The sequence below is a fragment of the Stegodyphus dumicola genome, chromosome 2, assembly GCF_044657685.1.
Source record: "Stegodyphus dumicola isolate Sdum_Otavi_A_Nest chromosome 2, ASM4465768v1".
Classification (NCBI taxonomy): Eukaryota; Metazoa; Arthropoda; class Arachnida; order Araneae; family Eresidae; genus Stegodyphus; species Stegodyphus dumicola.
This window is the reverse complement of record NC_140769.1, coordinates 21,089,473-21,105,676: the sequence shown is the minus strand read 5'-3', so window position 1 is coordinate 21,105,676 and position 16,204 is coordinate 21,089,473. Positions and strand designations below refer to the sequence as shown.

At 31.9% G+C, this 16,204-nt stretch overlaps 1 protein-coding gene across 7 annotated transcripts in view; it reads right to left on the bottom strand.

Moving 5' to 3' along the window:
• The window catches only part of LOC118205803 (CREB-binding protein-like), a 173,740-nt gene that overhangs the window by 41,838 nt on the left and 115,698 nt on the right, over positions 1-16,204 (bottom strand). For all 7 annotated transcript variants that reach the window (XM_085810520.1, XM_085810519.1, XM_085810517.1 and 4 more), the window contains one exon: positions 9,997-10,110. In XM_085810520.1, coding sequence (XP_085666646.1) covers positions 9,997-10,110 — 114 coding nt within the window. The remainder of the gene's footprint in view (positions 1-9,996; positions 10,111-16,204) is intronic.

The following is a 16,204-nucleotide window of genomic DNA, read 5'->3' as shown; positions in this document are numbered from 1 at the left end:
AATGAAAAATTTGCATACATGTATGTATATGTTTCACACTGTGATAAAACAATGGTACATAGAGCCATCAAATTTTGAATGACATAATCCTACTGCGAATATGGGCATGTGGACGCCCAAATTTGAAATTTGTTTTATGTCAATTTCATATTCTGCAAAACTAACAAATTTTTGATTAACAAACTCAAGGATTTCAAAGTGAGAAATAGCAACGTTGTACAGAAAAAAACATTTTTATCTCCAGTGCGTGAGACTCTGTATCGGAAATTCTAAAGATACACTCAATTTAAAACTACTTTGCAATATTGCTCTTTAACTGAATTTTATGGTTTAAGTGGGAAGAATGTGAAAGTTAATAAATTAAGATAACAGACAAAATGTTTTAAAAAAGGCTCCTTTGGACGTAATTTAAAATCCGGCAACATCAAATCCTGGTGTATTACTGGCATTAAGTACTAAGCAATTATCCAGAAGAAATGCATTGTTTTAAAAATTTAATAATTAGCTGTGCTATATATTAAAGCCTGTTGAATCTCCTTTAAAGTGAGGACAGAAAGTAAAGTTGGGAGAAATATGTTGAAAATCAGGTTGGTGGGAGTATGGTCAGAAATCAGAACAGTTGGCAACCCTGAATTATCTTCCTTCTGTAAGACAACCAGTACAGATTCTGGATAGTAAGGACACTGATGTAAATTCATTCTCATTTGTGCTGTATATGGATGGTAGTAGGATTGATGATAAAGTTGGTTTTGCTTATGTTATTTTTGAAGATGATATTCAAATTGAGTGTCACCAATTTCGCATTAGAAATGAATGTACTGTATATATTTCTGAGCTTCTGTGTATTAATTTTGCAATCAAGTGGATAATTAGCCAGAATGGACGTGGTTCCAGCTACTTAATCTGTACGGATTCACTCTCTTCCCTGGGATCTCTTAAAAATACCTCTTTATGTAATGATATTATTGTCAATATACAGCAGTCTCTTGGAGATCTGGAGAAGAGGGGTATTTCAGTGTTTTTTACATTTGTCCGTGTCATTCGGGTAATTATGGAAACGAGAGAACTGATTGGCTTGCTAAGAATGCTACTAAAAATGATATTAACGTTGATGTAAATATTCCAAAATCTTATTTAAAAAAAACATTCAAAGCTAAAATGATTGAGCGGTGGAACTATGATTATATCTCTTCTGATAAGGGATCTGTTACAAAAACATTCTTCCCAACTATTTTTGAAAGACTGAAAAGTAAGGACTTGTTGTTCAATTTTAAAGTTACGCAATTTTTGTCTGGACATGGTAAGTTTAATGTTTATCTTGAACGATTTAAGCTGATATCTTCCAATTTGTGTAATTGCAATCTTAGCGTTGAGCAAAGTGTTTTCCACCTGCTTTTTGATTGCCCACTGCTTGATAAAGCAAGAAATCTTTTGAAATGTAGATTGAAATTCATTGGCCGCCGAAATGTTATGATTTTGTATCCTCGACTTTGGCCTACCGAGCTTTCAATGATTTTGTTGACTTTTATTTTAAACACTGTTAATGATTTCTTTATACATTTTTATACTTTTGTATTTACTTGTTTTCTTTCTTTCTTTCTTTTTTTTTTTTTTTTTTTTTGTTTTGTTTTATGATTTCATTGTATTGTTGAAAACTGATGATATTACTTACTATTCTGCCTTTTTTACTTACGATTTGTAAGTCTCGTGTGATACTTTGTGGTGCACGAGGATTTCTTTTTCTTTAAATTAAAAAAAGGAAAAAAAAAAAAAAAAAAAACCTGAATTATCCTTTATGAAAGTGGATAAAAGAAATAGGCAGTTAATGGACATGTATAAAAGATATTCTGAAAAAGTTATAAATTAGTGTTTATAGACTGGAAACAGATTAAAAAAAGTATAAAATACAAAATAAATATTAAAATTAAGGACTTGCTTATTTAATTAAAAAATGAATAACATGACTTCTAATATTCTTCCTCTAAGGCAAAATAATGGCAATTCTATTACAGGCAAATGAACTACTTTACTGGGCTATATACATGGTCTGACCTAAAAATATTGATTATTTGTTGGGGAAGAGGGATGGCACATTGAAAAGCTAGAAAACAAAAATGGAGTCAAAGCAATCAAAGGGGAGAACCAAATATAGAGTTGACTGTAGATGGAGTTATGAGGAAATGTCTGTTTACCAGAGGTTAGCCAGTTTTGCCCCTCATTCACCACTATCAAGGAGAATACCCAGAATGGAGGCAAGCATACAGAGCAGACAAGTAAAGAGTATTATACATCTGCAATTGTATTTCTTGTTCATCTGGCAGCTATAATGCTGAAGTTAATGTGCTTACACTGAACAGTACTAAAATTACACACAAAAGAATATAGTAACATACAACAGCATACACACTTACATAAATAGGCAATAAAATACAAGAGAATTTTCAGAACAGAACACAATACAGTAAAAAGTCCGAAATCCGAACGTCCATTATCCGGAATGATCTAAAATCTGGACCTCAAAAACACCAACAACATTTTTCACGTAGGCTTTATGCATGCGCATTTGATTCCCCCCTCCATGCATAATAAAACATCTAGAGAGTCCCGATTCTTACTTTCACTTCAACACTAAATAAAATGGGTCTGTGACACTTAGCCGACAGGACACTTAACTGACACCAGTTAGCCGTCAGGACAGTTAGCCGACACGGACATTTAGCCGACACACAGAATTCGCCATCAGGGCATTTAGCTATGGAACAGTTAACTGTCAAGACATTTAGTCAACAGGACACTAAGACGACAGTTACATTTAGCTGACGCGTACCCAATAATTATTTAAATTTACAATCAATTACAAAATTTCTCAACTTTCCCATAAGTTCAATATTTAAGTTATTTTTTTCACCTATCAGTAAAATTCAGTTTTCGTTTCTTGAAGATCTCATACTTGCTTTTAATTATTGTGTTAATTACTTTATCCCGCTGTTTGGTGTATATTGACTAAATTGAAAAAGGCGTTGAAATTTCTCGTCAAGGAATACGAATTAAATTTCGAAAGGAAAAAGAATTTTTTTTAGCTAAGTACGGCAGTCACTTAATTACATTTTAATATGGGATCTTCAAAATTTATCCGTAAAGTTTCTTCATTTAATCAACTTTCACATTATAATATTTTTTCTTGTTTACTTAACGATATTAATTTTCCAATCTCGTTCTTCCAAATGCTTTCAAATTTCTAATATCTCTATGTTACATTACTATTTTGCTCATCACATCATGTTACATTCCTTCCCTTAAAAAATTGTTTGGCTCCTCCCACTAATGAAATTTCCTTTCCCTGTCATGAAAAATCTGGAAAATGCAATAAAAATTATTGTTATTCTTGAATTATGCTTTTTTATAGAAACATATGGCGGTGAGGGTTAGTTTAGCAAATATATTTTATTTTGTTATTAAAAACAATTTAGAAAAGTGAAGTTTTAAGACAAGCAAGGATATAAATTTTTTGTGACCTCTGATTTGCTGTTCATGCCACCATTCTTGAGATAGAAATTCTGTAACATTTTATTGACCATGCCTCTCGCTTAAAATACTTACTTAGGTTAATGTTTATAGCCCTAAACTAGTAGTTAATGTTGAATTTAGAAGTAAAATATTCCTTAAGGTTTTATTTTATTCATAACTAAAGCTGCAGAAGGAGGCGGCCACAAACCAAGTAAGGCGGAGCAAAGCGTGTCAGATGGTGAAAAGTCACTGAAATGTGGTGCCATCTATCGATGCTAGATTTAACTAGATCAGTTACGTCAATAGATAATATTATGTACTATATTTTGAAAGTCGTGATGTGTAATTTTCGGCGCAAATCTCGCCAAGCAGACTTTATTGACGACAACATACACATAAAAAGTTTTTGCAATTTTTTTTTTTTTTTTTTTTAATTTTTATTTTGAAAGCATAAACATTTTAATATCATTTAAAATTTTCTAAAAAGAAAATAAATTTGTAAAAAGACATTAATTTAAGAATTTACTATGCTTTCATGGTTCAACATCCTGATTCGCCAGTTCATATGATGTGACACCAAGTGATCTCATCTCACGCAAACTACGCTACAAAAATACAATTCTCTCTAATTATCTACATTAATTTCAAGTTAACTCTTAATTTGGAATACAAGTTTAAATGCAAGAATTACTTCAATTCGTACGAACAGCTTATTCAGAAATTATGTAAAACTGCAGTGCTTTACTTCGCTAGTGCATTCTCAATTAGAATTAATGAAGTTACTCTTGACTTTGCTTTTTCTATATTTTCGCCTTCGGGTGACCGGTGTGATTGCATTCTAATTGACTTAATTATCACAAATGGCCTTAGGGCATAAAATTGTACTATCTGATAAAAATTGTATGTAATCATATGCCAGTATTGAAAGAAACAATCAATCTGATAAGAAATGGCTGCGACTTGTTTTGAAAATGAACAGTAAAAGGTTACCAGTGAGTATATTCCGTCTGGCATCAGTCATAACATTATTGGCAACTTAAACCGTCTGCGCCGGCAAAACGGAAAAGTACCATAATATGTTACATTAATGTTCTTCTTATAAAATATAACTTTTCTCAATATCTGTTAAAAATGTATAAATTTTCATTTCATTTTTCATATATTTTATTTATTTATTTATTTATTTATTTTTTATTTATTTTTTTTCCCCCTCTCTCTCGTTCCTTCTCTTTCTCGTTTTCGGTTTAGCTACATGGTAATGGGAAAATTTTTGGTGCCCATTTTCCTGAATGTATTAATAAAGTTCTAGCCTAAAAAGGCAATTTTCATTGGAAGAGACTGGTTATGTATTAAGTAAAACGGTCACTCTATTTCTGTTACACTCAGCAGCTGCCGAGCGGAAAAGTTACTGAACACTGGCAGTTCAGTCCGAATTTGAATCTCGCGAACAGACAGGCTGTTTTCGTGGTTTTTCCCATGTGTAACATGTATATGAGGCAGTTTTACTTAGAAAGTCCTTCATGAAGGCATTCCTTCCCTTAGGCAAATAGCCCTCTGGCTTTGCTGTAATCACATAAACCAAACTTACTTCTGTTAGGTGGCCGCTAAACCAAAAACGAGAAAGAGAAGGAATGAAAGATGAAAAAAAAAATTAAATTAATGAGAAATGAAATGAAAATTTATACATTTTTAAGAGATATTGAGAAAAGTTATATTTTATAAGAAAAACATTATTATAACATATTCAAAACATAGTAAATAATATTACTTATTTACATGACAGATATAGTTAAATCTAGCATCGTTAGATGGAACTACATTACGGCGACTTTTCACAATGTGCCCCCCCCTTCTGCAGCTTCAGTTATGAAAAAACAAAACCTTAAAGAATATTTTACTTCTAAATTAAACATTATGAACTAGTTTAGAGCAATAAACATTAACCTAAGTAAGTATTTTAAGCGAGAGACGTGGTCAATAAAATGTCACAATATTTTTATCTCAAAAATGGTGACATGAACTGCAAATTACAGTGGTCACAAATAATTTATACCTTTGCTTGTCTTAGAAATTCACTTTTTTTAATTGTTTCTAATAATAAAATAAAATATATTCGCTAAACTAAGCCTCACCACCACATATATACACTGAAGTGACAAAAGTCATGGGATAGCAATATGCAAATATACAGATAGCAGTAGTATCGTGTAAAAAATGTATAAATGTGAAGTGCTTTGGCAGGGCTTTCATTTGTGTTCAAGTTATTTATGTGAAAAGGCTTTGGCATGATTATGACTGCACGACGAGAATTAACAGACTTTGAACGCGGAATGGTAGTTGGAGCTAGACGCATGGGTCATTCCATTTCGGATATCGTTAGGGAATTCAACATTCCGAGATCCACAGTGTCAAGAGTGTGCCGAGAGTATCTAATTTCAGGCGAAACATCCCACCATAGACAGCGCAGTGGCCGACTACCTGCACTTAACGACCGAGACCAGCGACGTCTGCGTAGAGTTGTCAATGTTCACAGACAAGCAACACTGTGTCAAATAACCGCAGAAATCAATGTGGGATGTACGAGGGGTGTGTCCGATAGGACAGTGCGGCGAAATTTGTCTTCCTTGGGCTATGCCAGCAGCAGACCGACCCGAGTGCCTTTCCTGACAGCACGACATCGCCTGCAGCGATTCTCGTGGACTCGTGAGCATATCGGTTGGTCCCTAAACGAATGGAAAACTGTGGCTTGGTCAGATGAGTCACGATTTCAGTTGGTAAGAGCTGATGGTAGGGTTCGAGTGTGGCGCAGACCCCACGAAGCCGTGGACCCAAGTTGTCAACAAGGCACTGTTCAAGCTGGTGGTGGTTCCATAATGGTCTGGGCTGTTTTTACATGGCATGGACTTGGTCCTCTGGTGCAACTGAACCGATCATTGACTGGAAATGGATACCTTCAGCTACTTGGGAGATCACTTACAGCCATTCATGGACTTCACGTACTCAAACAACGATGGGATTTTTATAGATGACTATGCGCCATGTCACCGGGCCACAATTGTTCACAATTGGTTAGAAGAACATTCTGGACAATTCTAGCGAATGATCTGGCCACCTAGATTGCCCGACATGAATCCCATCAAACATTTATGGGACATCATTGAGAGGTCAGTTTGTGCCCAAAACCCTGCACCGTCAACACTTTCACAATTATGGATGTCTATAGAGGCAGCATGGCTCAATATTCCTGCAGGGGACTTCCAACGACTTGTTGAGTCCACGCCACGTCGAGTTGCTGCACTTCGCCGGGCAAAAGGAGGACCGACAAAATATTAGCAGGTATCCCATGACTTTTGTCACTTCAGTGTGTATATATATATATAATGTAATTCAAGAATAACAATAATTTTTATTGCATTATTCAGATTTTTCAGAACGGTCTACTGCTACTACGCTGAGGACAGCAGCCAGTTCAGTCTAGCTTACGATGTCTCTCAAGTAACTGCGCTTCGTAACACGAAATGAATGATCCCACCTCACTGCAAATTCTCGCACAATATTCCTACAACCAAGTTATGCCTAAACAGTATCTGCCAAATAACTATAATTGCTCCCTACGAATATAATTGCTCATCCCCTCCTACTTCAGTATCTGGTAAAATGGTATCTGAATGCTTCGCATTACATTTAGTGCTCTTTGAATTACGAATAACTAATTTCTTATTCACATAAAGCCAGAAACGGGTTGCAGAATTTAGAGAAACAAAGGAAGACGCTTGGTAGCAGAATTTAGGACCCGCAGAGACTGCATCAGGCAGTAAGATATCTAGCGCCGGCCCTCCATAAGCCTTAAAAGTATATATGGGAATTTATTTACTCAGAACTTAGATAAGCCTTAAGCATGTGCAAGATATAGATATAAGTATAATAAATAACTAATACATCTTAGGCTTAATTGTCTTAGTATGCAATAGAAGTACGATAAAACTTAACAGAACAACTTGTCATTAGTCACCAAGCTCATGATACATAGCCAAATATGTATAATAAAGTATAGCTAAATTTGATGATGACAGCCGCTAATTTTAAAGGTTTTTGGGTATTGCTAAACAAAGGTGAAATTTTCCAATTAACAGATTTTGTAAAGAAATGTGGAGAAGCGGCAATAAATGAAGATGATATAAAAAGTTTTTATTGTGATGACAATGCTTCTCAATCTTCAATCAATTAATGAATGGCAAAATATGTAGTATGGTTCTAGATCCAGAAAATACCGCTACCGAAAATAAAAAAAGTGACAGAGAGGTTACTGAAAAAAAAAAAAAAAAAAAAATTCTATAAATTGATTATTTCAATTGACAAGTTAGTCGGAATTCTTGAAACAGCAGTTACAGGACTTCAGCAATGTAACTGAACAAGAGATTATGTCTGTCTGCAGAATTAAAGAGAAAGTATTAGCACAAAAAACGAAGCAACGTAAAGAACTTACATTAAAAGAAATGCTTAATAAGGTAAACAAATAAATATTAATTTTTTTTTTTTTTTTTTTTTTTGTAAATTTTGATACCCTTTAGATCATAAATACTTCATTATTTCATAAATCACGATTTCAAATTTATTTTTAATTTTATAATTCCTACATGCCATCTTACTAGATTTAACCTGATGATCTAATATCGGAAAAATCCGGAATCGCCAAAGTCCCGACAAGTCCGGATTTCAGACTTTGAACTGTATTAATTTAGAAGTCAAACAACAAAAACACAATATTTTTAGTAGTACAACAAAAACACAATATGTTTAGTAGTACAACAAAAACACAATATGTTTAGTAGTACAATAAAAACACAATATGTTTAGTAGTAGTTAGTTTCAGAACATAATATGCTTAGTACATTACATATATCATTAATACATAGATGTATGACTGAAACAATAAATTTGATTTTTTGATTATGCATGAAGTGCTAAATTAGTATGGGACAAATGAAGATAATCTTCATCAGCTAAGTTTGCAACAGAACCTCAGCAACATTCTGCACAATGGGAGTGCCTAATTAATACTGTGCCAAGTCATTCGAGAAAAAAGTACCGTGATATAAAAAACATATAATTCCTTTACCAAAAGAGTGTGCCAAGTCACATATCATTATTCCTGAGGACCATGGATTAAAATTTTCTAAACTTAAAATCCATTTCAAAGGACATTGTTTTGGGATAACTGAATATATCCAATAGTTGTGATGATGTGTTTGAACTACACCTCAAATGAAGACTTCTCCACTTTTATATAGAGTGGCAGTTAATCATAAGGCCTCTATTCTGAAGGTAATGTAATCGTGAATATGGAGAACAATTACTTTTAATCATTCTCATTATTTTGGGGGCAGACCTTGTATATCCAAAACTTATCCTCAATAATTCATTCCCCTTCCCAGCATACCTTTTATAAAGAGTAAATTTCCAATTCTATTTGCCTATTAAAATTGTAAGAGAATTTGGTTTAACTGCCAGTCATTCACTATACTTTTTCAAACATTCAAGTCATCACATGTCTAATTTACACATTCTTCTCTATCAATTCACCCTAATATTTTTAGTTTTAATTCAATACCTGGCAAATGCCTATTTCTGTTTCTTCAACCTAATATAAATTAAAAACAACAAGTACTGATAAAAAGATATATAAAAGGCTGCTATGATCCCAAAAGGCACAGATAACAACCACTATTACTGTAACATAAATTCAATAGTGTTTAGAACTTAGCAAAACTCTTATTTTACTTTCTAGACAAAATAATGTATTACTTCTAATTGCAAACATTTGAAATTTTTCTTAGAGTTTGCAATGGAAACTCGATTGCTCTCAAAAAAATTCTTGTAGAAAATTAGGCTAATTCAAGAGATGTCCAGTTGCAAAAGTGTATTTTTTCTCAAATAATGTTTAGCGAGGGAAGCATTATGGTTATGATTTCTTTTTCCCCAGTGTGGCATTTGGCTACCTGGCTTTTGTGAAGTGAAATATGAATGCAGATGCTTACATTAACATTTTGAGATAAATATAAATTCATCTTAATATTTTTTAATTTCTTATTAATGGTTTAGACTATTCAGCATTACCTACACTGTAGCAACACTTTGGTAAGAGGCCCTTTCTGTTTCAATATGGATGAGCTCTAACTCACATTGTACATTCTAATATATTGATGTAAATAAAATTGATATAAATATTATGAGAATGGACTTACCAGCTCAAAGTTTGTTCAAGAAATTTTTGCTTTTAATTAAAATAGTCATGAAAGCTTGTAATACACATTAATAAAAAAAATTCATTGAAATTATATAATAAAATTACACACAGTAAAAATTACAGAAAATTTGTGTAAAAGTAAAATAAAATTTTTCAGAAACTAAATTCTCATAATGGAAGGAAATTTTGTATGAACACAATGGGATTTACTTAATTAAAAAGTTAAAGAAAATTATGCATACCCCAGACGTTTTGAATAACTAAGGTAGCCAAGAAGAATTTCATGGTATACAGCAGTTTTATGTTGCTTAGGTTGGAAAAAGTTAACGCTGTCTAGATAAGCTATATACACACGCCTAGAAGAGAAAAAAAATCTGATGGAGTCATCCCATGACTTCCTTGCATGACCTATTAAATTATACATACTTTTTGCTGAATTTCATATAAACTTATATGTGTGAATTTCATTACAGATACATATCCCATTCCATTAATTCAGTTCTTATTTCACAGCAAGACAAAATGCATAAAAACTCAAAACATCTTCATTAAAAATTATAAAATACAGAAAAACATAAAACACCAAATACAGGTAAAACAGTTTTAAAAAATATATTTTACAATTAAAATTAGACTTTCTATGCAAAAACAAGCAATTCGGCCAGCACACAGGAAGACAGATTTTTCACAGCACAAAATTGAAAGTTTACTTTTGGTCCTACTTTGCACACTCTACAGTTGGTGCACAATTTGACTTAATTCAACTATTCGACTAAGAGTTTCAAATGCAAACAAATGGCAGCTACATTAGGCTTAGTTCCACTTAAACAATTTTTTAATTTGTCGATAATTTTATAACTACTGCATTCTGATGAACTAAAAGCATAAAAACCTTAACTGAAACATAAGAACCACATAATTCAATCACTTTTAAAGCAAAAAATGCACAATGTACCAACATAAAAGAACAAAAAAATTAAACTCATTGAGACAGGTAACACAATGGATATATATATACAGTACAAAGCCTGAAATTCGGACGTTCAGACGTCCAATATCCAGAATAATCTGAAATCTGGACTTCAAAAGCCAGCAACCACCTTTTTTTTTTTTTTTTTTTTTTTTTTTTTGTGTGTGTGTGTGTCTGTGTGTGTGTATGCTTTACACATGGGCATTTCATTGCACCCCCCATAATAAAACATGTAGAGAGTCCCGATTCATAATTTCACTTGGGCACTAAATAAAATACCTCATTTAAAAAACAATCATTTTAGCATAAATATGCAAAATCAATAATTTGTCTCCATAGCTGCGTATCTGCTTGGCATACATCTCAAACCGAAACATTCTACATAGAAACATCATTGATTTTATACCTACTAATATTTTATATCCCTGACACCAACCTGGCGAATTATTATTTATTGTATTTTGCTTTCATCACTGCATGTTTATCAACACATGACAACTTGAGTAATGACTCATGCAACGATGCCTAAACATTTTTTATATTAATAATTGAATAACAAAGGGTATCACAATCTTTTATGCTGACATTACGCTTGGCGAATATTACATAAAGTGCTAAGAAATGTTGACGAGGAAAAATTTAACGACACAAGTGTTAATGAATGATTGGTTTGAAAATCATTTCACAGGCTTGGCAAAATTTGAATTCAGTTGGTTTACTCGATGATGCATAAATTGTCCTGATTGTAGGCTCAGTTTGGCTCATACTTCACTTAAAAGTTTTAGTGAAAGAAAATGTATCACTATTATTCTTTCCTCCAAATTGTACATCCATCATTCAGCCCATGGATATCTGAATAGTGCCTGAGTCGTAATTCAAATATAAAGTAGCATTTTTAAAATCCATGTTAAATTTCTTGAATAAAGGCAAGACTATTCAGGAATTTTTGAAATATTTTAACACAAAACCTGCTGCATGAGCATCGTAAGATCATGGGAAGATGGGTCTTTAGATACTTTAAAAAATGCTTGGCATAATGTATGGCCAGCTACTATATTTCATAGTGAGGATGATTAAGATCATAGCAGTAAATTTGAAGGTTTTTGGATATTGTAAACCAAAGGCAAAAATTTCCAATCAATTGATTTTGTAAAGAAATGTGGAGAAGGAGAAATGAAGATGATATAACAGAAGTTTTTCATTGCAATGACAATGCCCCAATCATCAATCTATTAACGGACAATGACATCTGTACTATGGTTCTATATCCAGAAAATGCCACTACCGATAGTGAAGAAAGTGGCAGAGAGGTTACTGAAAACGAAAAAATTTTGATTGACAAGTTAGTCGGAATTCTCGATATAGCAATTACAGGACTTGAGCAATGGAACTTCATAACTGATCAAGAAAGTATGTCTGTCTATAGAATTAAAGAGAAAGTATTAGCACAAAAAGAAGCAACTTAAATAACTCACACTAAAAGAAATGTTTAATAACGTAAACAAATAAATATTATTAAGCCTTTTTTGTGAATTTTGATACTCTTCAGATCATAAATGCTCATTATTTCATAAATCACAATTTCATATTTTTAATTTTTATTATTTCTGCAGGCCATCTTACTAGATTTAAATTGATGATCTAATATCTGGAAAAATTCTAAATCCGGAATAGTCAAAATCCCAACGATGTCCGGATCTCAGACTTTGTACTGTATATATATATATATATGTATGTGTGTATGTAAGAAAAAAATATGATTGCAACACTAACATAATAATAATAATAATAATAATAATTGGCAACTTCTTAATTAACCCTTATATGTTTCCCTTTTCTCCCAAATTTGAGACCATTCTAATGTCATTCGACTCTTACATAATGCTGGAAGCATGTGGAACTAAAATCCAAACACAGCCAACAATAATTTTTACAGCAGTAATAATTATCCAATCAAAATTGAGAACCAAAACTAACTAAGTCAGAATTAAGATCTAATCCTAAATATAATGCATTTGCTTTCTGCACTTCGGCTTAATTGGACTGTTCTCTTCTTATAGCAAATCAATCAAAAATGTAAACATTTTTAAATAGACACAAATACATGGTTCGTACACATTTCTGCACAAAGAAATTAAGTACTTTTAAGGACTTTTAAGGACCATTAATGAAAAAATTAAGGACCTATGAGCAAATGGGAACTGAATAAATTCAATTAAAAATACTATTCTATGCCTGAATTTCACTTTTGTAATACCATCCTAAAAATAAAACAGATCCCTGAGTAGTATGCATTATTGCTAAACATGAATTAATTAACATAATGATTAATAAGTTTGAGAATAAAATAAATTTTATACAATTTATTAAGTAGGATGAAATATTTTACACTTATAATAGTTGGACATATTTGAAAGAAGATGACATTTACTTATGTTTTACTAATAGTTAGCTGTATGTTGATTTTTTATCTCATTTTGTTACATACTTAGTCAGTCTAGAGGTTTAGTAAATAGCAGGTAGATTTTACGTCAAACGGTATAGGTTAAAATGAGAAGTAAGATCATAATCAGCATGATTCATAACAAAAGACTGAATGTTGTCACCGCTGTTGCTTGTCTAGAGAGAGACATGCTCATTAGAACAAACCTGAAAGGTCTGATGTAGACACAGTTGGCAAGTGTTGAAACTTAGTCAGGCTTTGTTTAATGCAGTTAGTGTCATAGCTTTGTGTAGAGTTCCAAGGGATTTGTAGCCCAGTTAATATACTTTAATGTTCCAGTAAGCGATTAAAGTACCGCAGATGATAAGTTGTTTTGTATTCACTAGATGCAAAGAATTATGCAAAGAATAAGTTTTACTTGAATTTTTAGATTTTTGTGTTTTATCTTGTGACCACAGTAAGTGTTAATGAAGGGCAATAACTCGCTTTAATATGTAGAGATAACTTTTAAGGGTAAGCAGTTAGTTATAAATAATTAAATTAGGTAATTAGATAACCTTAGTCATTATGGATTTACATGGCCACTATTAAATTTTATGTTTTAACAATGTTTGTTAAAAAAGCCAATTAAAATCAAAATCTAATAAAATTTCACATTTTAAAATACATGTAATTTATGACATTGATTCTTAAACGATATTAGGATACACATTAAAAGCTACAAAACATATGTTTTGTAATAACACTCAACAAAATATTTATCCTTCATTTTAATTTAAAGCCTTTCCAAACATTTTGGCTAGTTTATATTCATTTCCTTCTCTTTAATCATCTTTTCTAACAATTAGAGAGTTGTCTCAATGCTAGTTTCTGTGTGCTTATCTCCTAACTTGTCAACCTGTCCACAAGGTACCTATGAGGGTTTACTTGATCTGGTAAAAGTTAAATAGTCCCAAACCCCTGACTGAATCATAAACTGAAAGGCTGAAATTATAAACAATTGGGTAAGTTACATAATAATAACTGCACATATCTTCGAGGAGTAATTTTCTTTATGTATTCAGTTTCTTTCTTCAACACAGTTCCTTTTCATTTTAGAATTTTTGGATCTAATTATTTCTGTTATTCTAAAAAACACTAAATGCATTTAGAATGTATAGAAAAAGTGGCTAATTCTATTTCTTTAGTAATATGAACATTCAGAAGAAATATGAAATATATATGGTAAAGCCCGGTTACAAAGCTGGTGTGGCAGAATTTTTAGAATTTAGTGACACACCGAACAACAAAATCTATAAATAGCAAAACGTTTAGAATTTAGGATCCACAGAGATTGTATCAGGTGGGAAAATGCCTAGTGCCAGCTCTGTGTATGATGCATTAAGGCATATTAGATGAATCTTTTAAATTGTAAGTTTTCAATTTCTTTATTAATAAAAAAATCCCTTTCTATAATGCCTGCCCATTGATAAGATTAGATGCATTTTTGATATTTTTGATGCTTGTGTCTAGTGAAAGGTAGAGAAAATAAAGGGAAGATAAACATGTTAAGAAAAAGATTCTAGTATCAGGAGTAAAACATTTAAATATTATGTTTTCATTGTTCTCCAGACGTTCTCCAAAAGGTAAGAAATTCATCCTAAACTTCCTGTAAAATACATCCATTACTTGTCGATATCATGGAGACATTTTTCATTTTGTCACATATTTCTCAAATCTTCTAGGATCGTGGGTCTATAAAGCTTGACTTCAAACCCTTCTAAACTTTCCAAGCTGTCTAAAATACTACAGAAATACAATACTAAAGAATACAGTGTCTAAAATACTAAAGAAAAATTATCCCTACCAATTATGTAACAGCAAAAAGTCAGAAATATTTTGAAAAAAAAAAGAAGGAGGGAAAAAGTGTAAAATTACTTTTATAGAGAAAACTGATGCATATTCTGAGAATTTTGAATATTCCGAGACAATTGCATGGGAAAAATGCTTACTATGAAAAAATTAAAAAGAAGACATTTTTAATTAATTGCATAGCTAATTTTGTTCTTGCTAAGAGCTGTTTCGTAAATTATGCTTTATAGCAATATGCCTTATTTATCAGATTCATAATATTGTATAAGTTGCCAAAATGAAACTTTATAATATGACAGCGAAAAATAGAATGTTTTATTTTAATGTTATTTTTTATATATAATTTCAATATATTACCATTATTTTAATGAAATTTATCAATATTATGATGCTTTAAAAAAACTGGTCGAAAAATTGTCAGATCTCGGAATTAAAAATTTTCTATAGAAACTGATCCTAAAATTGCCAAAATGTTGACAAGTCGCCAAATTTAGAGCTGTTTAATAAAAGAATTCACATCCCCAAAAGCGAAAAGTTGTTTAAGTGTTCTTTATTAGAAAAAAGGAATTTCGAAATGCTTATGTTTCACTTCTTGCTTAGAAACTCAAGTATCCCATCATTTTTATTAGAAATAGAAACAAATTATAACCCATGAACCCATTCAAAAGATAACCAAATAAGTCAGTGAATCGCCAAAAATATTCCTCCAAAATGCTAATTCACACTCAAAATGGCAGTCATAAAAAGAGACAGAAATTTCAGATGATTAAAATTAAGGACTTTCTGCTGATTTTAGCCAAAATTAAGGACTTTTAAAGACCAAAAATCAATTCCAAAAAATTTAAGGACTCTTAAGGACCGTACGAACCCTGAAATAATGTGTCATGTTTTTGTGGCTGCAACATGTTTGCTAACATAAAATAAAGATTTAATCTGTCCCAGCTGCCAGTTTCCTATTCATTGTGGATCAGCACTTCAGCATTCTACGCCATCTCTTCATTACAGATTCAATCTTCTACGTTCTACATCATCAAGACAAGTCTTCTTTTTTTCCATTAAATATATATACATATACTTATATATGTTTGGTTTTGCTGATTGTAACCAAAAAGGGAGGTGCACAACTACATGTTATATGACGGTTGCTATTTATATTTCTGGCCTTGGCAACAGTAAGTGTTGCTAG